Raw genomic sequence first — 23,144 nt, forward strand, 5'->3', positions numbered from 1 at the left:
AGGACTTTGGTGGTCAGTGTGTGCACTTTCTCTGAACAGTGTAGGCACTTTGAGGTCAGACTTGTGTCTCAACAGCCTATGTGCGAATCCTCATCTCCCCCTTGCTTTGTAGTCCTGAAGTAGCTTTGGGATCCACAGCATGATGCACCCAGACTCCCACCAGGGCAGCTAGGAAGGCGACCACAACCAGGCTGCTCCCTCCCTCCAGAGTGTCTCCATAGAACGAGTTAGTGTTGGACTCCAGCTGTTATTAGCCACCGAGAGTCTGTCATCTGTTCACTCTTGGGTCTCCAGATGACCCTTCCAGTCACCTAGGAGGACATCGGTCCTGAGATGCTCTTCAGGGAAAATGAAAACCATCCAGTTGAGAGCAAACCCATGAATGTGCTATAGTTTAAGGACAGTCTTATCCTGCAATAGTCTGTAATGTTTCCCAACACACCTGTGCTTTAACGTTAACCAACCTTGGAGGAGGAAGGCACTTCTCGTCCTTGTCCAAGTAGCGTGCCTGAGTCAACGCGATGCCCTTGTTCATGCACTGCAGGGAGAAAGGGATATTAACAATCCAGACTTAGACCACAGTGCAGAGATCTATGCTGCCTTCAAAAGTACCGCCCGTTCATAGTTCCATGCAGAGTTCTAGGAGACAAAGCATATATGCCCCACTGGACTCTCAAGGTGAATCCTTTTGGACTTAGACTTTCCCGTGATGGTGGATGTGCTGGTCTATGGAGTCTGGTAGCTACAGACCCTGTGTGATATCTGAACACTTGGGAGAAAAGACTAGGCTCCATACAACTGCAAATCTGATTCTACACACTTTGACTCATTTTTCAGTTACACAGACATAGAAGCTAGAGACAATATTTCACACAAAGTAGAGTGAGGACCCAGGGAGGCCAGGAGCAAAGCCCCATGTGCAGACAGTGTTGGCAGGACTGCCTCAATGTAGGACAGCCACATTGAGACCGTCCATGGTTCCATCTTGGCAAAGTGCTCCCAGGCCCCAAGAGTCTGCCACTGAAAACGACTGTTCTGAGCTGTCCTATGCATTAGGCACCCACTGATTACCTGTCTAACTGAAAAGGCCTCCACTGTGCACAGGAAGCCCAGACCCTTGAGCGAGGCAGCAGTCTGTACAGACAGAGTTCCTTTTGGGTGATGGCAACTTCTGGAATTAGACAGTGAGAGCTGCAGAACCCGTGAATACAGCCTAGGCCCTGAAAGGCAGGCTTCCCAGGGTTGTATCGGCTGTGTTCCCTCTGGGTGCACGTGCACACTTAAGTGCACACATGGTGCACAATGCAAGGCGTGATGCACAAGAGAAGGCTGACTCCTCAACTGCCCACCAGGAAAAGCATCATCCCAAGGAAAGGTGGCCACAAGCTTCAAGGAAAGATGGAATACCATGCAATGGCATCAGAGCCGTGCGCTCACTTCAGATCCAGGGAGAGAAATTGGAAGCGTGCCATCGTCTGGACATCTGGCCTGGCTGTGTCTAGCCTGGCTGGTTAAGAGACATCACAAACCGGAGCTGTTGTGAAAACAATGTCCTGACAAACAACTCAACATAAACCTGGTGAAAGTTCTCAGGTCCGCAAAGGGTAATGCAGGTTACTGTACCCCAACTCCTTCTCTAAATACAGGGAGAGCAGGGGCAGGGGCAGGGACTAGGAAGACTTAAGAGTGGAGGCTGTGAAGACGCTGTGCGGCTCTCCTTCCATGCTGGATTTCACAGGGTGATTTCCCAAGACAGCCAGTGACGTAAGAGCCTGCAGCCCAGACATGAGCCTGGGAACTGTTCCAGGCCTTGCATCCTTAGTATTATTTGGTTCCTGTGTGTGCACATGTGTGTGTGTGTGTGCGTGCATCTGGAGGCCAGAGGACAGCCTGGCTGTTCCTCTGCACATACCATCCACCTTTTTGAGACAGGGTCTCTCAGTGGCCTGATACCAGGTAGGCCCAGCTCGCCAATGCTGAGACCACAAGTATGTGCTGCTATGACCGGCTTAAAACCAGAAGCGATTGAAATCAGATCCATACAGCCTGAAGTGATATATGGCTTGGATGAGAACAGACCCACAGGCTCATGTATTTGAATACTTGGTTCCCAGGTGGTAGAACTGTTTGGGAAGGATTAGGAGGTGTGGGCTTCCTGGAGGAAGTGTGTCACTGGGTGTGGTCATTCCTGCTATTCACAACGTGATCTCTGCCTCCTACGTGTGGATTAAGATGTGAGTTCTTAGTTGTTGTTGCCACTATGCCTTTTCTCCACCATTATAGACTCTAACTCTCTGAAATGGCAAGTGCAAATTAAACACTTCCTCATAAACTGTCTTAGTCGTGGTGGTTTACCACAACTATAGAAAAAAGCACACCGAGTCATCTCTCAGGCCCCATCTTTAGGTTTCCTTCTGAGAAGGTCTGTGCAGGCAGTCTGCTCATGTCCCCTGCTTGCCCATGAGCCTGGGTCTCTGAAAGGCAGCTTCCCTGTGTTGAGGAAGAGAGCAGAGTGGGTCTAATAGAGAGCAGATGTGCTGACACGAGGGTCACTCCAACCACAGGGCAGTGCATAGGCCACAGGCCAGGGGAGACAGGAAATAATGGGCTCCTTTTGTGGGCCCCAACAGAGGCACACAGCTTTTATAGAGCCTCTGCTCTGTGTCCACTAGCAGGCCTACCAATGAGAGCAATCCTGTTGAAAACAGCAGACTCAACAGTCACATGGAAGCAATGGAGTCCAATTGAGCTGCCCTGGCTTGTCCGTTTAGTTGCTCTAAATGTGTGCATCTGCTTTCACCTTTGTCTAAAAACTCCAAGCACAAGTTTATTTTCACACCTATATATACCTAGGGTACAGTACTGAGGTAGTAAAAGGCTAGAGGGATGCTCTGTCCCTTTTAGGAAGTCTGTCTTTCCTCAGGCCGGCAGAGCTGAGCCTGTGTAGCCTGTGTATGATGTGTCCTTTTCCAGTCAGGCAAGTACTGCTGGCCTGATCATTATGCTCTGACATGTGTCCTTAATTATGAATTTTAGATTCTGCTTTTTTTGTTTTTAATACAGTGGAGGCCAAGAAATTGTTTACCATGTGCAGTCCTGCACAGACTCACTCCAGATCACACAATTAAAACATGGTAGAATGAAGGATGGCCCAGGAAGCTTAAGCAACCACAAGAGGTCTTGACATACCAGCTGCACACTGAATATCATGTGACCAGCCAGTGCCCTCCAGGCACGCCACAGGGTGGAGGGGGAGAGGGGTAGGCTTCTTATTTTCTTTAAGGAACCTGTTGGTATTGTCTCAGGGCAGTAGCAGGGTGGAATGAAACCTTTATTCCTCCTCAAAGGCATAAAGGGCCCATGCCAGGTTCCACAGGGAGGCTACACGACCCCAGATGTGCACATCCCCAGAGCTGTAGCACACTGGAGTTCTGCACGAGAGAGCAGGAGCCTAGAAGAAAGGCAGGAAGGCCTCAGGAAGGCAGCGACTGCTGGGAGGATGGACCAAGCAACTGTGCAGTGAGCCATAGAGTCAACAACTTAGCAGTAATTTGTAAAAACAAAGTGAAACATTGGTAAACCTATTAAAGAGTCAGGAGTAGTGGCTCACACTGCAACCCCAGCACTCAGGAAGCTGAGGCAGGATGACCTGAGTGGGAAGTCCAGCCGGCTACACAGTGAGTTTCAGGCCAGCCTGGGGATGGCAGAGAGACATCTTATCTCAGAAGATGGTGAGCGGGAGAGTGTTCTGCAGGGCTATTCAGGAGAGAAGCTGAGCACAGACACATACAGGAGGAGCAGGTTCACAACTTTAGGAGCTGAGTGACGCAAAGGGAGAGAAGACCGTTAGTCAGCACTTCAGGTACTGTGTGAGCTCAGCAGGGCTGTCTGGAGGGTCATGGTGATGTGGTGACCATCTCCTCCTGGCATACCCCACCGTCTGTGGTAGGGAGGTGTTCCTGGAAACGAGGTGAGCAGTGGACAGGCTGCCGAGGCTCACTGCACAAGGGCACACTTACTTGAACTATGATTTCCTGAAGCAGCTTCACATCCTTCTCCCGAGACCCAGTGCTCTCTTCCAGCTGGAGGTGAAGTGCTGGGGACAGGGGCTCCCCCACCACTTTTAAACCAGAAATGCTGCACAAACAAACAAACATGACATCGGGACACTGCAGGCTCACAGAGATCCCCCCCCCACAGTGTAACTGTCAGGGCAGGGGTCTGGGCTCAGGGCATCATGCTTGCCTAGCATGTGTGAGGCCCTGGGTTCAATCCCCAATGCCATACATAAAACATAATAAATACATAAATACTCAGCTCTGTCAAGGCACCCTGGACTAACAGCAGAACTGGGGGTGTGGAAATGAGCCACACTGCCTGGCAGGATTCCATCTTGAGAAGCCATGTGTGGGACAGTGCCTTCCAGTCCAGGAAAGGCCCGTGATCGAAAGCTCCTATCCATGGGATGCTGTGGCCTTCTCAGTCTCCCGTGGGAGTCTGGGCATCATTGCTGCTCGACCTACAAGGCCCCTCTTCTCACAGCCCCTCAGCCCTGGGGTTGGTCCTCCCATCTCTTCACCAGATACATACTGCTCTCTTGTTCCCAATAGAGCTGTCCATACTGACTTCCGGATCACGTTGCCTTTCTGGAGGGACCTCCCTTGGGATCCAATTAGAGCAGGACGTAACTACCATTTTCTATGACTTGTCCTGTTTGTTTCCTTTAGGTCAGTGTACTGTCACACTGCCTTGTCTATTATCCAGGCTTCAGAATGCCATAGAGACTTGAAGTGATAACATTCTATTTGACTATCCACAATAGCTGTAGGGGGCATGATTGTCTTATCTGTGTGATTTGGTTTACATCTTATGCACTTTAAGATTTTCTTCTTAGAGTAACACACAGAAATCTGCTACGTCAGTGAAGAGGACAAATTCCTTTATGGTAAATCTTGTCTTTTGGAATGAGCTGCAGCGCAGCCCTGAGTGCTCCTCAGTCAGGTTCACTTTCAGCCATGCTACCCATCTCCTGGGCACAGCTGGGATGCAGGCCTGTTTGAAAAAGGGCTCCCTGTTTCAGTGTTCTTAGGCCCAGGTTTCCTCTCAGGATGAAATGAATCCCCAGAAAAGGTCTAAAACAATGAGAGATCATTTCCTGTGGAATCAAAATCAGCCTGAAGATTCCCTATTCTTTTCTGGAAAAAGACCACTCGTGACTAACTTCAATTTACTAAGGGTAGCATGGACAGTAGGGCTCGGGACTGTCTAGTACACAGCACTGTCCAGTACACAGCACACAGTGCCGCCCTCTCGCTGGGGAGATGAGATGAACCACGTGCACCTGGGTCACCCCTGAGAGCAGCTGCAGCTTATTCTCCTGGTTAGTACACTGCCCACTACACGCCATGGAACTTCTAGAATAAGGCCTTGTCTTTACGGCAGCTCCAAGTGGCTGATCCAGTTGTTTCTGAAGCTGCATGGACTGAGATTTTGCTTCTCTGGCTGCAGTGTGGGTGAAACTTCCAGAGCCCACAAAACTCAGAACTGCAGTGCTGTTGAATGTGGGGAGGACGCATGTTATGTGCTCACCCTTGTAGAGATTTATGGATGTGTTGGCATTTCTTCTTTAAAACTGCAAAAATGCCTGCGTAGAGAAAAAGGGTGATGGTTATTTAGGACATTGATGGGACCAGCTTATGAATTCCTCTACACGCCCCGATCCTTAGTCTGAAATGCTGTGAATGCTTCCGATGTGAGCAGACATTCAGCAATCACACCTTGAGGGTCTGGACTTCTGACATCATCAGCGGGCTCCTCCTCACTGGTGCTGCCCACTGGCTAGACCAGGGATGATGACTTCTGAACCAAACCCAGGCTCTTGTCCTTATCAAGATCTGCACAGTCCCACTAAGATCTCAGGGTGCCATTTACTCAGTCTGAACTCGAAACGAGTGGATAGCAAAGTAATTTGGGGGAATGTTTTCCTCTACTCAGGGAAAGCTCAAAGTGAAAGCCATGTGACTGGGAGTTGGGGCCTGCACCCTCCTGGTGTGCACATGAGTGCATGAGACACATTTGACCCTGCGAGCAGACATCTCTACGGAGATTCAGGACTGACAGCTAGGGAAGGGCTCTTCTCCTTTCCTGCTTCTTAAAATTGGTGTGTGTAGGGGGCTTGGGTGGCCATGCAACACTGGGCATGTGCGGAGGTCAGAGGACAATTTTATGGAGTTAGTTCTCTCCTACCATCTTTATCTGGGTCCTGGGGATCTGACCCAGGCTGCTAGGGTCACAGAGCATGCACCTTTGCCTGCTGAGACATCTTGGCGGCCCACTTTTGATCTTAAAGGCTGCCTATTATAGTCAAAGGCCACTTGCTAAAATGTTTTGCCCACTGAGTTATTGGTAACAAAACAGGCTAGCATTGAATTAATCAATGATTCAAAGGCTGAAGGAGAAAACAAGAGAGAAAATGACATCCACTAAGCCTTAGAACACTTCAGCTAGCTTCTCCAAACGCTATACAGCAAACGACGACAGCTACCACACTTGGGGAAGCACCCAGGACTGGCAGTGACCCAGATCCCCACCATTCTGGCACTGCCACCTGGAGCAGCAGCCAGCCACTCTGGCTCCAGCACCACACTCAGAGCTAAAGCTCCATGCACAGCCCTCAGGCAGGGGTGGCTTCTCCGCTGCCATCTTCCCACAATGTCAGGCACTGCTAAGAACACCCACTTATATTCTGGGGTGAGGTATGGTTCAGATCTTGGTGTTTCAGACTTTGGGGCATTTTCAAAGACTATTGGTTGAATGTGAAGCACCTGTGCTCAACAAGTTTAGATATCGGTTTTTGTATTAGGGGCTATGATTTCAAAAGTAATTCAGAGTTTTGTTTGATAAATAATTCCCTAGTGCTAATTCTTCCAGAAAGCAAGTTGGCACCACAGTTAAGAGAACCAGACATTACAAGGCTGTACCTGGATTCTCCTCCATGATGTTGAGGGCCTCGATGGCGGCAGAAGCTAGCAGGGGAGGCAATGAAGCTGAAAAGCAGTATCCTTGGCCAGAGAGTCGCTAAGGAGATACAAAATAAACAGATAATTTCTCTCTGGAGAGACATTTGGAAGCTACCACATATCCACAGGCATCTGAACGGCAAGCACACTGAGTGCACCAGGAGGGCAGCTGAGGGACAGTGTAACAAACCCAGGATGCTGTCTTAGTGATAGGGACCTATGTGTCTGTACACAATTTGAGTTATGCTTTAAAAACAGGCTTTTAAGTAAAAACAATGTGGTAAGTTATGAGTTAAAGTATATATAAAGCTTGTACTGGAAACGTCATTCTGCAGTGACAGCGGGAACAATTGTCTGTGACTATGCTTCATCTCTACAAGTGGTATGGGACCATGGTCTGTATTCTGTCAATTATATTTTAAATAAATGCTGATTGGCCAGTAGCCAGGCAGAAAGTATAGGTGGGAAAAACAGACAAGAAGTAGAGGCGGGTCAATGAAACAGAAGAATTCTGGGAAGAGGACATAGTCCTGATCTGACCATAGAAGAAGCAAGATGTGACTGCCCTGCTGAATAAGGTACTGAGCCACATGGCTAGCATAGATAAGAATAATGGGCTATATAAGTTATAAGAGTTAATAAAAAGCCTGAGCTAATAGGCCAATCAGTTTATAGTTAATGTAGATCTCTGTGTGATTTCTTTGGGACTTAACCACTGCGGGAATTGGGCAGGACAGAAACCCCTGACAACAAATGGTGCCCATGTAGACAACTGATCCACATAAAGCCTGAGAAAGTATGGGAAGTAATTCTAGACATAAAATAATAGAGTTAAGTACGGCTTATTGATAGCAGCACTATCTCGGGTCTGCTCTGCTTGCTAGAGGCAAGCACTCTCATTTAAGAGAGGCTTCCTGACTCAGCTTGAGCTGTAAAACCTTGCAGCTCTCCTGTCAAGAAACACATAAATGGTGTTGATGAAAAGCTGACCGCATGCTTTTTGGTTTTCAGCCATAGCAGGAAAAAAGCTACACAGTTTCAAAATGCTGGCTTTCTGGGCCATCCTGCCAGGGCAAACTCTGACTCTTTCAGGCAGGAGGTCCAGCTACAGAAAAATTGACTGTGGTTTGTGAGCAAACAGCCGCAGCTTGCTTGCTGGCAGGGACCTTGAAATGCCATAGAGTTGTGGCAATAAACGTGGCTACAGCCAGTACCTCCATCATGAGGCTGAAATCTCAGAAAGTTAAGAAATGAGTTGGATCTAGCTGTCAAAGCCATGGCTTTAATCCTCTCCATACTGATTAGCAAATTAAAGACTAAGTCAGAAAAAGAGAGATATACAGTAAAGAGAGATTTAAAGATGAAGAAAACCTCTAAATGTTTTACAGTGTGTTAAAAATATATGCTGGCTTGGGAAAAGAAAAAGGTTAAAGTCCTTAAAATAAAAAAAAAAAAAGAACAGTTGGGTGTGGTGGCATACACCTTTAATCCCAACACTTGGAAGACAGAGGAAGGCAGACCTCTGTGAGTTCAAGGAAAACCTGGTATACAGAGTAAATTCCAGGAGAAAAATACACAGAGAAATTCTGTCTCAAAAAGCTAAAAATTAAAAATAAAAAAATAGAGGTTAAAATAAAGCCACATAAAGATGAAAAATACAGAGAGAATCTGGATAATGTATGTTACGATGCTCTCTTTGAGTTGTCTGAATGCTGAGAGAGGAGCAACAGCTGCTAAAAGATATTTGTTTATAAATGCTGCTGAATTAATCCAAGATAGGTGTTTTGAAAATACCTTGACTTCAAAATTGAAGTCAAAAGGTATGTTACTTTGGAGAAGAGGTTTTGCTTTTGTTTCTACAGAAAATGAGAGGCTCTGAATTTATTCTGAGTTAAGAAAAATCAGGTTTGATTAAGGAAGACCACCTGAGAAATCTCCGATAGAAGCTGATGGCCCAGATGTACATCCAGAACAGATTCAAGATGCTGCCTGAGATGATCAAGCTTCACAGGATACTCCAGTCAGGACTTGGTCATAACTCTAAATTTTCTTTAGGTCCCAAAAGATTATCATCACCCCCAACCAGCAGGAAGTAGCCTAGAAAACTACGCCCACATTCAGAAAAAATGGACAATGGATATTCTTAGTCTTTTTTTTTTAAAAAAAAAAAAAAGAGGGGGAAGTGTTGTTGGACCATGGTCTGTATTCTGTCAATTGTATTTCAAATAAATGCTGATTGGCCAGTAGCCAGGCAGGAAGCATAGGTGGGACAACCAGATAGGAAGTAGAGGTGGATCAATGAGAACAGGAAAATTCTGGTAAGAGGATACAGTCCTGACCCGACCACAGATGAAGCAAGATGTAACTTTCCCGCTGAATAAGGTACTGAGTCACATGGCTAACACAGATAAGAATAATAGGCTAATAATGGGCTATATAAGTTATAAGAGTTAACAAGAAGCCTGAGCTAATGGGCCAATCAGTTTATAGTTAATGCAGACCTCTGTGTGATTTCTTTGGGACTTAATGACTGCAGGAACCAGGCAGGACAGAAACCCTAACATAGAAGCATTACCTGATGGTCAACCACGAAAGACCTGCCGCAGCAGAAGCCCCCAACAGAGGCGAGAGCATTTTCCATGTTAGCGCTGATCAGGTCAATGTCGTCAATCTGCCATGAAAAACAGCGAGCAGTTCCCCATCAAGCCCTCTGCGTTCACTTCTATGCCGCCCTTACCTTCACTAAGCCCCACCAACACCTATCTGCTGATGTCAGCTGTCAGCTAACTCCATGCAGCATTACTCTGTACTCTGGGGCAGGGCAGTGCTGGGGTGCAGATAACTAATGGGGCTTTGCATTTTGCCATCAACATGTATTTTTGATACATGTAGCAAAACTCATCACCCACATTTGGAGAAAAAGCACCCTGTAACTCTATTCTATAGTGGCCAGCAAGGTGGCTGTCACCAGCCTGAAGACCAGGAGCACAGCCCAGGGCACTTGGTCTCTCTGGCTCCATCTCCCTTCGGTGAAAGGAAAGGGGTCAATGTTATCCCAACTGTTTAAGCTTTAGTTGCTTTGCTGAAGCCATTCTCAGCAGTGTTTTTGACAGCATGTGTGTGTGTGTGTGTGTGTGTGTGTCAAAATTATATGTTAAACATGTACACACATACTGTCACCACCTAAACAAACAATACATATATGGTGCAATTGTACATATGAATTTCCACAGATTATATGTAGAATTTAAATACTAAACTGTCTTCTAAAGGACTAACGGAACGCTTTTTGTTGTAACTGTTTGTGTGGGGATCTCTTAATGTAGTTCATGAAGGCCTCAGTTTCCCAACTGCTGTGATCACAGGCATGTGCTGCCATGTCCAGCTCCTAAGGAAATTCTTAGTGACCTTAATAATACAATACAAAACATGAAAAGTCAAGTTCAACATTTACCTCATCCCAGGTAAACAAAAATCTTAGAGGGAGGATATGGTCCTTGACTGGGCTGCCTAGACCCACCTAGACAAAGCCTCAGAAGCCTCTGGTTCATTAAAGGCTGTTTCTCATGCCTCTGACAGGCTTGCTACAGGGCAGAGCTTCCCCACCCCCAATGAGGACTCACGCTGATCCCATAGTGCTCCGTGACTCCGCGCCCGTGCTCCCCGAGGACTCCAAATGAAAGGCTTTCCTCCAGAAAGATTCTTGCTTTATATTTGTATTTTAACTTAACCTAGGTAAAAATAAAACTGGACTTAATACCACCATCATTAACAACATACAGAAGGTCTTTTGTAGAAAAAAAATAAACTTGTAAAAGTACTGACAGTTGATCCTCAATATCTATGAATTCTGCATTTGAAAATTTACCTACTTGTTAAAATCTATGACTTTAAAATCAATATCCACTCATCCATCCTTCAGAAGGCTCATGTGTGTAGTGGTCAAGAAATGAGTGAGCTACCTGCCAGCGGGTGCACGCAGCTGAGAGGTCACTGTCCTCTGAAGAAGTGTGCGTTTCACATCACTCTGCCATCACTAGAAATTTTGATGTTCTCATTGTCCCTGCTAATGAGCTTTCAAGTATTCTCAGATGCAGAAAGGTTGAGAAATGCATTCTGGGAAAATGGACATTGGAGAAACTTCCTTCAGCATGAATTAGAGAGCTGTGGGCAGGAGTCCAGTGTGGATGAATCAACAGTATGTATTAGAAAAGGTGTCTTTAAACAGAATCATGCACAAACCAGCTATGTCCTGACTGCAGCTCACAGGAGCACAGTAGCAATGGCTCACCTTTATGTCCCTATGTCGCTGCATGTGCTACCTTTACAGAATGTAAGTACACTGAATAATGAGAATCAGCTGTCCTTCCAATCTCTGAAATGACCCACATTAGTAACAGACAGCACAGGACCTAGTTTTCAAAAGGGAAAAGTTAAGACATTTATGTGTGTAGATGTACAACTTCTCAGTTAAATACTTGTCTGACTTCATATAAAACTTCCTGGGAAGTATAGTATTTTTTTCTCAGTAGTTATTTTACTTTGGATTTGCAGAAATGTTTGAATGTAAAAAGTTCTATTATATTTATTATTATGGTTCATTACTCTGTTTTCCTCTTACTTTTATTTATTAATTTACTTTATAAGCGGGATCTCACTCAGTAACACAGGCTAGCCTAAAACTTTCATGCTGAACAGGGTGACCTAAAGACTTGATCCTCTCGTCTGAGTCTACTCAGTGCTAGGACACAGGCATTGCAGGTGGGCAGTAGCATGGACGGCTTGTTCTTCTCTGCCATTGGGCATAGAAGAAAATCTTTTAGCTTCTAGTGTTTTAGATGTGTACTTATCTGTATTTTGTTCTGAGAATCTTTTTTTTTTAAAAAAAAAAAACCAAGAAGTCAGAGGTGGATATGATCAAGACACATTGTAGACATGTATAAAATAATAATAATAATAATAATAATAATAATTTGGTTGTTCCAGACAGGGTTTCTCTTTGTAGCTCTGGCTGTCCTGGAAGTCACTCTGCACACCAGGCTGGCCTCAAACTTAGAGATCTGCCTGCCTCTGCCTCCTGAGTGCTGGGATTAAAGGTGTGTGCCACTGTGCACACTGTTGCAGGAGATTTGTTTACACTTCGTGAAGATGTTGTCTGTGTTTTGCCTCACCTCCTAAGGCACCTGATTGGTTTAATAAAGAGTTGAATGGCCAATAGCTAGGCAGGAGAGAATAGGTGGGACTTTTGGGCAGAGGGAGGAATTCAGGAAGAATCTAGGTGTGCAGCAAATGCCAGTGAGACATGAAGTAAGTTAGACATACAAAAATGGAGGAGAGGTAAAAAGCCACTTGGCAGAATGTAGACTAATAGAAGCAGGTTTAACTTAAGTTATAAGAACTAGTTGGGGACAAGCCTATGCTAAAGGCCAAGTTTTCATTAATTAATAACAAGTCTCCATGTCATTATTTGGGGATTGGCGACCCAAAAGGAAAGTCTGACAACAACACATACTTTTATTATTATTTTTTTAATAAATATTTCTGATTTATTTGTGCATGTGTGTGCATGCCATAGCTTGTGTGTGGAGTTGAATCACAGCTCTCATGGGTCAATTCCCTCATTCCACCCTGTGGATTCTGGGGATCGAACTCAGGTCAGGCAAAACGCAAGCACCTTCATCTGCTGCGCAACCTTGTGTCCCAGGTATCACGCTTTAAATACGATTACAGCTGAAAGGTCTAACTCAGATAATCAGCACACTAATAAGGACTAACAGGGCTGCTCACCAGTTCCGGAAGAGGACAGACAGTTCCTGTGTTCATATATAATCCTTCCACGACGATGAAACGCCGAGTCACACGGGCCTTCCGAGGATTCTTTAGGAAATGAGACATCTTAACTGTCATAACTCCAAATAGAAATTGTTACTCCCAAGAGCTTGCGCCTCATAAAGGATTTATTTAAAAGGGGGGAAAAGGCCATATTGAATTCAAACTCAGCTCTTGAGATCCTATTATTTTGACAGAAACACTGTGAGAAGAAACAGCTTTCCTTCCTCAGGCATTTTAGCTGACAGTGTCAGCGAGGTGACCTCACACACCACTGGAGTTGCCCGAATATTAAACAATGTCCCAGGGAACTTAATGATGAAGCACAGACTCCAGAGTGAAAACATTAAAAATTACACAGCTAGGATTTACACATTTCAGTGTAAAAGGAGAAAAAAAATTACAAATGAATGAAAACCATTGTTACCACAGGTGTGGCCTGAGGAGCAGGGAGAGGCATGGGTGGTGCAAGTGTAGTGGGAGGTTGATGATAACAGTATGGGAGGGGCGTAGTGTGTGTGTGTGTGTGTGTGAATTATACTACTGTATTTTCCTCTGTGTGTTGGTAATTTCTAACCTTCATCACCCATCAAAATATAACGAACTCCTCGTTTGCATTGGCTGTTCAGTGAGTCAGGTAAAATCCAAATGTGACCTTGTCTGATCTAATACAAGGTGGTAGACTAGAGCAGCCTAATTCAGACAGTATGTGTCTTCCTCATTGTGTTCAGAAGGCCATGAGTCTATCACACCTAAGAACCTGAAGATGCTGCAGATGTGACAGGCTGGAAAACCAGAGTTAGAACTCATCCCCACATTCCTACCCAAAGATTTCCTACTTGTTTGTGCTCCAATCACTAATTACAACAATGCTATGGCACCTTTCAGGACCAGCAGCATGTGCACGTGTGTGCAATGCCCACAGATCAGAAGAAGGTTGCATGAGACACCTAGAACTGGAGTCAGAATGCTGGAAAATGAGCCTGGATCCTCTGGAACAGCAGTAAGTACTCTAAACCACGGAGGCATCTCTCCAGCTTGTGACATCACGGCTTTGCTGGAGACATCCCTCTGGGGGCTACTTTGACATAAGTTCTACTCATATTCTAGAGATAGCATCCCAAGGAAGAACAACTTTCTAAAATTAAATGTGAAGTTATTTAAGAGCATACTCCTGGCAGAAAAATGAGGTGTAAATTAATTAGTGAAAATGTGAAATTAAATTTCTACGATACATAATTAGCTCTCTGATTGTTACCCACAGGAGCTCCATAGATTATCTTACGAAAAACACACATGAAATGTGAGCACGACAGTGCCTAGGTCCAGCACGCTGACTCCGTAGTCACATTTTCCAAACCAGTATTTATTCTGGTGGTTGGGATCAAGTGTTTAATCAGACTAAAGTCATCTTTCTAGTCTGTTGAAAGAATTAAATCTGTGAAACAGTCTCAATTTTAGAATTTCTTTAGCTTTTTCTTAATCATGTAACTATGGAACACTGGCTGATACTATACAGAGCACTCCATGGTGAGTTCATCACACTCAGTATGATAATGTGCATATTCGCCAAGTATCTATCACGCAGGCTGACTCCTAAACAAAGACGACAGAATCCTGAGTGAATAATCCAAATGTTTAGGAAAATCTAAATACAAAAATCAAAGAAGGCAGTGAGCATTTTCATCAGTTACTCTAGTTATGAATGAGCTGTTGGGGCAAAGTCCACTTGAAAGAGGGGCTTGAGATGTGACAGATGTACTTCCAGGACAGGCCACACATCATGAGGTCCTGCTGCAGAGCCACACAGCACCACCATCTCAGCCTTTCCTACCCACACTGCCCGGAAGGTAAGTCAAGATCCTCCCATGATGCTTTGAACACACTTCCTCTGTGCAGCTCTCCAATCATGTCAGGGAGACACTGCCTAATCACTACCACTAGGCGTATTCAAGGCTCCCAGGCACCCCTTCTTCAGGGAGGCTGTTCCCCACAGGCAGCAGCTGTTTAGAGCTTCAGGAGGGCTTAAGATTTGATAGAATAAGTAAGAATATTCTGAATTTAATCCATGCACTTCCTTACAGCCTTGGTGTGTTCCAGAGCTCCTACACAGAACTCAGAGTACTGTATCTCCTCAAGGGCAAGCTGCTGCTCTCCCCTCGGCCCCCATAGAAAGTCGCCTCAACCGCCTCCCCCAAATATGACAAAGCTCTCCAAACCTGAAATACATTAATAAGCAGGAACACCCTTACTTAGTATCCAAATGTGATTCACAGGCCAGTTTTCGGTGACAAATTACCATTTCATGTATAATTTAGCTGCTTAGGAAGTACAAAGAGCTGTACAATGCTCTTCAAAAGGATCATACCTTTTGATCTTCTATCTCTTGTTCTTTTAGCAGTCGCTCCAGGTCAGCTACATCATTATGCTTAAACAACTTAATGTCACTGCGTGATGCCTGTAATCCTTTCTGGATAGCAAAGCAGGCCGCACAGTCCCTGCAAGGGGGAGAGGCACCAAATTGGGGTTAAAGGGCCTTGTCAACACTCTCAGAAGAAGAATGCCTGCTTTTGTACGCCGACCAGCCTCCAACTGTTACCTGAAACACAGCACATAGAGCGTGTTTGAGCGCTCACACCCATTGTTTGCTCTTTACCCTGCAAGTCCTTTCCACATGGCTACTTAAAACAGCGAGCTGCATCATGACCTCTCTGAAACCAGGATGCATGCTGTGGCTGGCATCCGAGCTTACTCACATGCTCCTCTTTCTAAGAACTTTGCAGAACGCTGGTGACCTCACTGTCAGTGGCACCTCTGCTCACCCGACTCATCACCGGCAGTCAGCCGGAAGCACAGCGTCTGGGCTATAAGCACGTGACTGCGGACAAGCACAGGGACGGTCTAAGCTCACGCACACCAGCTGGGGCCGAGTGAAGAACTAAGCTGTTGGCCTTTGAAGGGTTATTGTAATGGAACTCTGCATCCCTCCTAGGTACACAAACTTCTCATCAACAAGGTAACAATGAGGCACCCCCACATTTTCTACTTGGGTGAGGAAACCCACGGGAAATCAAGACTGTCACCATCACCCAGCAGCAATGAAGAAACTCTGACACCCTTGGGTGTCCAGGCTGAAGCATGGATTGGCACTGAAAGTGCCTGGCATTTGGAATGACACAGTAGTCTCCCACTTCCCATTTCCCACGTGTCAGAGAAAGCTGACCCTAACAGACGGTTCCACAACACTGTCATCTGCAAAGCCCATGTTCCAGAAACACAACCAAATTAGAAGAGGTGTAAAAATTTCACAATGTTTTAAGTTTAGAATTCTGTGGTGGGCCACATTTATAGCTACCTTGGGGCGCATGTGGCCTGTGGACAGCAGGTTGGACACTAGTATGGACTGGGGCACATTACATAAAGTGCTGGGTCCAGCTGAGGATCACTTCCATTGAGTGTTACTACTGAGAAAACAGAGCCAAAGATGACCTAGCAGTGAACTCAAAGCAGCCAGGAGAAAATGAGTAGTCACCAACACACCTAAAACAAGGGACTAAAACAGAAAGCTGAGCAAAATAGAAGCTACAGAGAGAATACTATCCTATGGAGAAAGTGTTCTCAAACATCAGTCAGTGAGATGCACAGCGGACCAGAGGGAAAGGACTAGTGAACAGAAAGACACTGAAACGAGTCAGTGCGTGTCAGAGAGACGGAGAAACAGACAGGCAAGAAGAAAGCAGAGCTCCAAGGACTTGGGGGTGGAGGTATAAAACAACCTAACATTCGAGTCAGTGGAGTCATAGGAGAAAGACATTAGAACCGCTAACTGACACAAACAAGCTGGCAAAAAAAAAAAAAAAAAGAAAAAAAGACTTAAGCCTACAGATTAAAGACAGTGAGCAAAACTCAAACAGGTAAGGTCAAATGAAGAGTCACAGGGGGTACAGTGAAACCCCGAGTCTCTGCAGGCTCTCAAGGCTGTCAAATGCATGCACAATCCAACTTGGTGCCAGCCACTCAGCATATGTCTAGATGGCCAAAGGATAGCCTTCACCCATTACAGCGCGGAACAAGACTCCATTCATGGAGGAAGAACAAGAAAAGCATAGAGACACGACTTCCAAGTGTCAAATGGGACACATATAATGCAGGGAGTCACTAATTCCCCTATCCCCTGCCCATCTTCAGGTCTAAGGACAGAGATTTCCCTGGTAGCAGGATATCTCAGTGTGTAAGAGACCTTTGTAAGAGTCAGGATCACTCATGCCAGGCGCACTGACCACGGGCCAGGAGTCCACATCACCCTTAGTCTAGAGCAGTTGTGTTCTTGTGCAGGTTTGGGGCCTTATGTATCCCTCAGCTTGGCACTGCTGATGGCACACGTGGAGCACAGGAGGTTGAGTACATCTACCTACAATAACTGCCATGGCGCACGGAATCCTGTAGGTATGCCAGTGACTGTGAGGACAAGATGCCTGGGCCAGATACTCCTGATTCATCCCTAACCTGCCAACTATGAATTTGAGATGAACTTGGGCTTGAATCGCCCTCTAGTGTTCAAAGAGTAGTACTACAACAGCCCACTTAGGGTAAGCCTAGTCTTGGCGATCACAATACTCATTCTAGAAAGAGAGGCACCAGCAAAGTCAGTTTGAAAAAATGAGTCATGACTCCTTCAGTGACCAGATGATGTTTCACACCATCAACATCAAGAGCCGTCAATAAACTAAGACCTTGGGGTGGGAATACTGCCTCAGCCATTAAGAGCACTGCGGCTCTGCAGAGGGGCTGAGTTCAATTCTTAACAGCACATGGTGCGTAGTGACCACCCTTAACTCCAGTTCCAAGGGATATGATGTCTTTTTCTGACCTCTGTGGACACTGCACACACATGGTGTGCACATACATACATGCACATATACACATTAAATAGAAATCTTAAAAAACAAACAAACAAGGGGCTGGAGAAATGGCTCAGAGGTTAAGAGCACTGACTGTTTTTCCAGAGCTCCTGAGTTCAATTCCCAGCAACTACATGAAGGCTCACAACTATCTGTAATGAGATCTGGTGCCCTCTTCTGGTCTGTAGGCACACATGTAGACAGAAAACAATGCATAATAAATAAACAAACAAACAACAACAACAAAAAACCCTCAAAACCCCCCTGAACTCACTACATCATAACAAGGTACCAGAAACTGACCACACTGTAATCAGTATTGAAGAAACTACAAGAAGACTCAGGGGAAGAGTCACAGGAAGACTCATAGGAGGACTCACAGGAGGATTCATAGGAGGACTCACAGGAGGAGTCACAGGAGGACTCAGAACAACTGTTCTAAAGAAAGCCAAGGAGCTCGAGGAATAGACAAACCACTCAGTACTCTAATATGGGTACCTGCTAAGAGGAAACACACACACAGAACTCTTTGAGCAACAAAACAAAACAAACAAACAAAAAACCCACACAAGATGTGAAAAAAAATTGGCAGAAGGTATCAGCATCAGGAATGTTCAAATACAAGAAGGAATCGCTGAGTTCAGGGACGGTTATCTGCAGGGAAACAAAGAACCCCAGAAGATTCCTTTTTCCTTTAGGAGGTAATTTCCAATGCAGTGCAGGACCTGCTGAGCCTGGCGGTACAGTGCTGTTTCAGAAGGATCTGGATAGAAGGGCAGGTGAAGGCACTTACACGAAAACAATGTCCCCTCTTTTAGAGTACGCAGGAATGGCGCTGGCTATGGTGGAAAATCCATAGGAGTAAATGATGGCTTCTTCGGTCCTCATAAATTTTGCAAGGCGCTCTTCCAAATCCAGATGGACATCTATTTTACAGAAAAAGTAAAATAGTAAATCTTAAAACTCATTTTCCTTTACTAACAAAAGAAAAGAAGCATTTTAATAGTCTAATTACTGCCTCTTTCACCTTATAGATAAAATGCAATTTTAAAAATATTTCTTATTTATGTCTGTGTTTTTTTGCCACAGCCCACGTGTGGAGGTTAGAGGGCAACTTTTGAGACTTTGCTGTTTCCATTCAACAGTTTAGTTCTGGGGGTCAAACTCAGGTCTTCAGGATTGACAGAAAGTGTTCCACTTACTGACCCATCTCACCAGTCCCTAAAATGGAATTAGAAGCAACAACAACAAACCCAAAAACCTCTAGATTAAAATAATTCTGGACCCAGAGTTCTTCTGAGACATGTGAGCTGAAAGCAGTTCCCCATCTCTAAGAATGGCAAATGGAGACCTCAGTTTAGCTATAGGTTTTTTAAGTGTTCCAGAAGCCCTGGAGCAGTGACAGACCATGAAGCAGGGCCTATGCATTCTTACCCCTCTGCGGTGGGAATCCCACACCCCTGACTTTACTCACCTTACCCACCCACTTCAGTTTCCTGTGGACACTTTGCTGAGGCTTTACCACTTACACAAGCGACCCTCACACTTTAACAAGAAGACCTTCACACACTCTACACCAAGACACACTCAAGTGGCCTCTTCTCTCACCGTCCAGGCCAGCGATCAGGTGTGGCAACTGCCACTCCCAAGTACACCAGGGAATTCACATTCACAGTACTGACAGAAACAGGGCTCTTGTGTAGCAGCTAAGAATGCTGGTCTAAGTTCACAGAACCACAGAGGGGATGTATAAAGGACCAGCGGGCACAAGAAAAGGAAGTAGAGGAGATCGCTATGGATGGGTGGGGTGCTGGGACAGGAAGTTGATGGAGGGAATACAGGGAGAGACAACAAAGATTAAGGGTCACTTATATGGAAACCTAATACAGTAGAAGCTTCCTAAAATGTATACATATATGAAGGTGATCTAAATGAAACTGTCAAATAATGGGGAAGACAGAGTCCCAACTGGCTATCTCTTATCACCAAAATAAGATTCCAGTACCAGAACTGGGTTACATCTAATTGAGTTGTTGGCAAAAGGGATCCCATGGGAATCCTCAAACAATCCAGGCTGTTGCTAAGACAAACTGAATGCAAGGCCCACTGCTGAAGACACCACCTACACAACTCATTGAACACGAAGACATCGAACTAGCGCCTATATAGAGAGCCTCGACCCTCATCTTCTACCATCTTCGGTATAAGAAGGTACTCTGCACTCTACCAAAGGAGAATCTTAAACACCAAGCCAGACGCAAACCTCCGATCTACAACCCTGTCCTGCCTGTAAGATGTGCTAGAGCATTGCTAGCACAAAGCTTGTGGGAATAAACCAGCCAACACCTGACTGGACTGAAGGCCCACTCCACGAGACGGAACCCACATCCAACACCACTTGGGGGATCAAAAACCAGATATTCTGCTATACCCACAGATCAGTACCCTGCTCAGTCATCATTAGAGAAGCTTTCTCCTACAGCAGATGGGAACACATACAGAGACCCACATGATGGCTAGTTTAATTTGTCAACTTGACTACATCCGGAACGAAGTACAATCATTCATTCCATGGGAGGAAACATCGTGAGAGATTGATTATTTCTGCTTGATTTGAAGTAAGTGAATGCACTTCTAGTATTGACCTTTGCCACACCTTTAACCAGGGCCACACCATCTGCCAGAAACCTTTACGAGGATGTGGAAGTGGGAAGCTTTTACTTGTTTCGTCCGTGTCCTGGCCTTGCTAGTACAGTCATTCCTTCACTGGTATCGGAACCCACTTCTTTGGGATTCCAGCATATAATGAAATGAAGACCAGACAGGTATCCAGCCTTGTGGACCGACCAACAGTTGGACTTTTGGACTTTCTGTTCACAGCCAGCCATTGTTGGATTAGCTGGACAACAGTCCCTAAGTCATTCCAATTTCTATATTCATTCTGTAAGTTTCGTTACTCTAGACAACTCAGACTAATAGAATCCACAAGCAGGCATCATGTGGAGTCAGAAACCTTGGAACACTCAGCCCTAAATGAGGTGTCTCTAGAAAATCTGTCCCCTCAGGGCTCAGCAAACCCCAGGGAAGAGGAGATAGAAAGAATCTAAGAGCCAGAGGGGACAGAGGACACCAAGAAAACGAGGCCTCTAAATCAACCTGAACAAAGCTCATAGGAACTCACAGAGACTGAAGCAGCAAGCACAGGGCCTGCATGGGTCTGCACCAGGTCGCCTACATATATATTACAACTTCCAGTTTAGTGTTTTTATGAAATTCCTGAGTGTGTGAATAAGCAAGTCTCTGATTTTTGTGCCTTCTCTTGGGCGCTTTTCCTCCTGTTTGTTTGTCTTCTCCAACTCTAATGTGTTAGTTTTGCTTTATCTTATTCTATTTTATTATTAAATAATAGGAGTCTTTAAAAAAAAAAGTTTTGGTTTGTTTTTGGAGACAGGGTTTCACTGCATAGCCCTGGCTGTCCTGGAACTTAACTGTAACCATGCTGGCCTCATACTCACAGATCTACCTGTCTTTGCCTCCTGAATGTTAGGGTTAAAGTGTCATACTGCCTGGTGTCTGTTTGTTTTCCTATGAGAGACAGAATAAATAAATAAAAAGGGGAAAAAGAATGCTGGTATAACAGCATAAAATGTAATACTGAACTGACATATTTAGTCAATCATGGCTTCTTAAGGGCTTTTAAATCACAGTTGGAGCCCTTATCACATGCTCTGGAGAAGGACAACAGCCTTCGGAGACAGCCTGCCACCAACTGCCTCAGTCTTAGAGCTTCAAGGTCATTTTAAAAGGAGACATTCTGAAGAGAGAACTGGCAATGTGAGCACCCTTTCCCATCTCACCATAGTGGGCTCACACCTGGAAGACCAGATCGGCTTCACCGCATGCTATGTGCAAGAAGCACTCAGCTCAGGAAAGGAAGCTAGTTCTGGCTCCTGAACATTAAGGGAGGAATAAGGGGCAAGGAGGGAAGTACAGACAGATCCCAAAGCAGTGGAGGAAGGAGTCAGGGTGTGTTCACAGGAATACTCTGGGTAATGGCCAGAACAAGACTCCTCCAAGTGAAGTATGGCAGATCCCAGATCAGCTAGATTCCTTAAAAGGTGCTAGCCTTGTGAAAACACACAGTAGCTCCCATTTCAAGCCAGCGGTGAGGCAGCCTGCTTCTGCCCACTTTCTGGTCACAACAGCACTGTAAGGAACAGGAATGCACTGACAACTGCCACAGTCAAATCATGACTAATCAGTTTCTTACATCAACTGTAAATAAATGTGGCTCTCACAGGACTATGCCAAAGTTCATTAACCCCACGAAGAGTCTAAGGTAGGTGGCTGCCCAGCTTCTAGAGGAATGTCACTGGGGAAAGGCTTCAGGAAAACAATGGCTATGAGGACTTAACAGCTTGTCACCCCCAAGCTACTGAGCACAGATGAGTCTGAGACATCTTCCTTCCCTTCTCTAGGGTCCTCAGCATCATGGTCTGTGCCTCTCAAGTCCAGGAAAAAGACCCCTGTAACTACAGCCCTGCTTCTGGCTGGGAGTCTACCATAACCTTCAGGGTTTAGCTGGTAGGTGGACAGTCCAGGCCACCAGCTCTTATTTCTGATCTCCATTTCAGAACACAATGCAGGCTGTCACACTGATGTGCAATTCCCCACTGCATGCTGGGGATATGTTTTATTGCCATTGGTTAATAAAGAAACTGCTTTTGGGCAATGGCTTAACAGAGTAAAGCTAGGCAGGAAAACTAAACTGAATGCTAGAAGAAAGAAGGTGGAGTCAGGAGAAGCCATGGAGCTGCCCACAGGAGACAGACACCTCCCCTGGAGCCTGCCGAAACTTTGCCGGTAGGCCACGATCTTTTGGTGATGCACAGATTAATGGAGATGGGTTAGTTTAGGATATAAACATGCTTAAGCTATTGGCCAAACAGTATTTCAAATACAGTTTCTGTGTGATTATTTCAAGTCTGAGTGAACTCTGCCAACATCATACCATGCAATATTTTTACTGACTCTGAAAGGAATTACTATCGATTATTATGCAGGCTTCTTAGCTCTCCAGACTCTTGTACTGGTGAGGGATAAGACTGAAAAGCTGGACTTACCAGGGCTTTAGAAGAAGCACCTCAGCTACTGGAAAGTGTGCAGAGCAACCTCATTACTGTGTACACTGAAGGCCACGCACACAGCTGCAGGAGAGCACGCTCATTACTGTGTACACTGAAGGCCACGCACACAGCTGCAGGAGAGCACGCTCATCACTGTGTACATGGAATGCCACGCACACATAGCTGCTGTGGTCTGGGATAGAGAATCCGAGTAATAAATTGATGACTTGTCTAGTTCCCAAAGTTTCAGAAACTGCGGTCTTTCCTTC

General features: G+C 45.4%; 1 protein-coding gene across 1 annotated transcript in view; it reads right to left on the reverse strand.

The window, feature by feature from the left end:
* The window catches only part of Sptlc1 (serine palmitoyltransferase long chain base subunit 1), a 37,860-nt gene that overhangs the window by 1,437 nt on the left and 13,279 nt on the right, over positions 1 to 23,144 (reverse strand). Inside the window, exons 6-14 of the mRNA XM_048447861.3 lie at positions 18,543 to 18,675; positions 15,217 to 15,346; positions 12,807 to 12,896; positions 10,643 to 10,750; positions 9,595 to 9,690; positions 6,981 to 7,077; positions 5,590 to 5,644; positions 4,020 to 4,137; positions 465 to 538 (exon numbers count right to left, since the gene is read on the reverse strand). Of these exons, the coding sequence (XP_048303818.1) occupies positions 465 to 538; positions 4,020 to 4,137; positions 5,590 to 5,644; positions 6,981 to 7,077; positions 9,595 to 9,690; positions 10,643 to 10,750; positions 12,807 to 12,896; positions 15,217 to 15,346; positions 18,543 to 18,675 (901 nt within the window). The remainder of the gene's footprint in view (positions 1 to 464; positions 539 to 4,019; positions 4,138 to 5,589; positions 5,645 to 6,980; positions 7,078 to 9,594; positions 9,691 to 10,642; positions 10,751 to 12,806; positions 12,897 to 15,216; positions 15,347 to 18,542; positions 18,676 to 23,144) is intronic.

Source organism: Myodes glareolus, chromosome 14, assembly GCF_982192425.1.
Source record: "Myodes glareolus chromosome 14, mMyoGla1.1, whole genome shotgun sequence".
Taxonomy (NCBI): domain Eukaryota; kingdom Metazoa; phylum Chordata; class Mammalia; order Rodentia; family Cricetidae; genus Myodes; species Myodes glareolus.